Source organism: Austrofundulus limnaeus, unplaced genomic scaffold (genome assembly GCF_001266775.1).
Source record: "Austrofundulus limnaeus strain Quisiro unplaced genomic scaffold, Austrofundulus_limnaeus-1.0 Scaffold502, whole genome shotgun sequence".
In the NCBI taxonomy this organism is placed as follows: domain Eukaryota; kingdom Metazoa; phylum Chordata; class Actinopteri; order Cyprinodontiformes; family Rivulidae; genus Austrofundulus; species Austrofundulus limnaeus.
This window is the reverse complement of record NW_013952904.1, coordinates 249352-251868: the sequence shown is the minus strand read 5'-3', so window position 1 is coordinate 251868 and position 2517 is coordinate 249352. Positions and strand designations below refer to the sequence as shown.

The 2517-nt window shown below is 33.5% G+C and overlaps 1 protein-coding gene across 1 annotated transcript in view; it reads right to left on the bottom strand.

The window, feature by feature from the left end:
- LOC106530241 (tumor necrosis factor receptor superfamily member 6B) overlaps window positions 1-2517 on the bottom strand; it is a gene marked incomplete at its 5' end in the record, with an annotated part of 8984 nt that overhangs the window by 5561 nt on the left and 906 nt on the right. The window contains 1 exon segment of the mRNA XM_014025823.1: window positions 1729-1905. Coding sequence (XP_013881277.1) covers window positions 1729-1905 — 177 coding nt within the window.

Genomic DNA, 2517 nt, shown 5'->3' with positions numbered 1-2517 from the left:
TCGTCTGTGTTGGGACATTCTTTTGAACAGTGGCTGCTTTGTTTCCCCGATGTATAACTGGTCGCAGTCCTCCTGGCACTACAGTCCAGTTGCTTTAATTTGGAAAATTTGTGATTTTTTTAAGACCAAAAACACAAATTAAATTGCCTTCAGGCCTAAACCTCCCTTGCAAAACAGATCTGTGACCTCAATGGAAATTTCTTGGTTAAAATAAAGGTAAATAATAGAGCTGCAACGATACAGAAAAGTCATAATTCGGTTCGGTTCGATGCTTTAGTCTCACGGTTTGATATTTTCTTTATACAAATAACAGAAATTTCCATCCCCCTTTTAAATTGTAATTTATTGAAATTATTTATGAACATTTATTGAACCTCAAAAGTACTGTTTTTCAATTAAATTTTAATTAAAACGTTGCTGAAACAGCAAGTTTCTCAGTGGATTTGTGCTCGAAAACACAGCCTAGGTGGAGTAGTCGAACACAGATCCTCTGATCCTTCAACACAGAGCACCTTCAGAAAATAAGTTTATAAAATAAGTTTAAAAATTGAACCTAAAGCACTGTATTGAACAGTTCGATACGGGTACATGTATTGTTGCACCCCTAGCAAATAAATAAACATATCTCTATATTTTCCATGTTCTGAAAGACTACACCAGAATATAAGTTGAGACGATCCAAACAACACATTAGAATGACTTATATGCAKACTTGTTTACAAGGTAGTGATATTTAGTTGGCTGTTAATGCACTGAGGTCATATAAAGCATCACAAATTAATTAGATGCTGCTTATAAATTAGTTTGTGACCCATTACATCAAAACAAGGATTAAGTCCAAAAGTGGAATGTTGAAAAATAAGAAAAATTATTATAAATAATATAAAACAAATACATTTTTGATTTTTAATGTTTGCAAAAATTGCATTTTGTCAGAATATAATGAATTAATGCCTTATCAATGTACTGTATCATTTGAAGGAATTGTGTGAAATTTAATCCTAAAAAAAATTGAAGCATTTTTTTGAGCCGTAGCAATAAAAAAAACCTGATTTTGAGGATAAAACGCTTTAAAATTGTGAATGTTTCCCTGTGAGCTAGAAATGTTTTGTTTCTTTCCAACTGGGAAATCCAACATACAAATAACACTTGATGTTTCCTCTTTAAGTTAACATAAAAATTACTCAATAAATTTACATGAAATTTGGATTCAGACCAAACAGTTCTGCTTCATCATAACCAATAAGACAAATTAAGTCAAATCTCTGGATAAGCTTAAGATGTCAGGATGATCCAGATATGAAAATATAGCTTTTAAAGCCAGGAGTCTGAAAATGTAGTTATATCATTTTGTCCAAATTTGACTTAATCCTCATTTCGATATTCTGGGTCACATTTATTGTGCTCTTTTCATGTTCAGGTTCCAGAACACAAAATGGTTAAACAGAGGTTTTCAATGGGACTTCCCAACTGATGGAGTAACTGATATATTTGCACATGTATTTATTGTGTACAATGAAATTAGTTGACTGTTATCAATAGAAGCTGCAGTATTTTTAGAAATATTGTAAAAAAAAAGTCAACCCTAGTGAAGCAGAAATCAACTTGCTATCATTAGAAACGTTTTTCCAACATAGTGTCATCAGATGTTTTGTCAAGCTCTACAAAAAGCATTATACACCACTATCTTCTGTTTGCTTAGAAAAGCTTTCCTTGTGCAACTCTGACCTTTAAGCTCTTCACAGTTGGCACACACKCTGTCGTGCCAGCTGGAGCCGTTCAGCACCAGCTGCAGCCCCGCATCGCTGCAGCTCCTGTGCAGCTTACAGCTGTCCTGAGCAGAGGAGGCATCAGAGAAGGTGTCTTTGGAGCAAACGTGGCACACGGTGTCCTTCTCAGGTGTCCCTGCAGGAAACCAACAGGAGGCTCTGATTATTAACAAATACAGTGATTTGTGACGTTAAATGATCTGTTTAACTTTAAGCTTTGAGCTGCATAAAACATTGTTGTGGTGAATATTAAGGCCCTGTCACATTATATCATTGCATACAACTTTTCCATTTTTTTTGTTCAACTTCTAATAAAAGTTATATATTTGATAAATTTGTTAGAATTCTGTCTTCAATAGAGGTTTTTTAAATCTTCATAAGTTGTCAAAAACTTTATAGTGTGACAGGGTCTTTACAAAACACGTGCAAAACAAAACAAAAAAAAAAGTATTTTAAATTGCTGTAAGAATTATCACCAGAACTTATTACTGACACCCATCAAATTCATTGYTCCATCAGTTGAAGTTATTGAAACTCTATTGGTTGATTATGGTATTTTAYCAGTTAGAGCTCATRAAAASACATTGYCTTCAAACATTTAATTACACTTTGTTAAAAGAGAGACTTGTTATRATCTCAAAGGGAYTGAGATGTTTGTTAAACCCAAATTTAGRACCAGTTTAAAGGAACGGAGTAAAGRGYATAAGATTATGGAATAATCTGGAAGATGACATTAAAAATGCCAGAT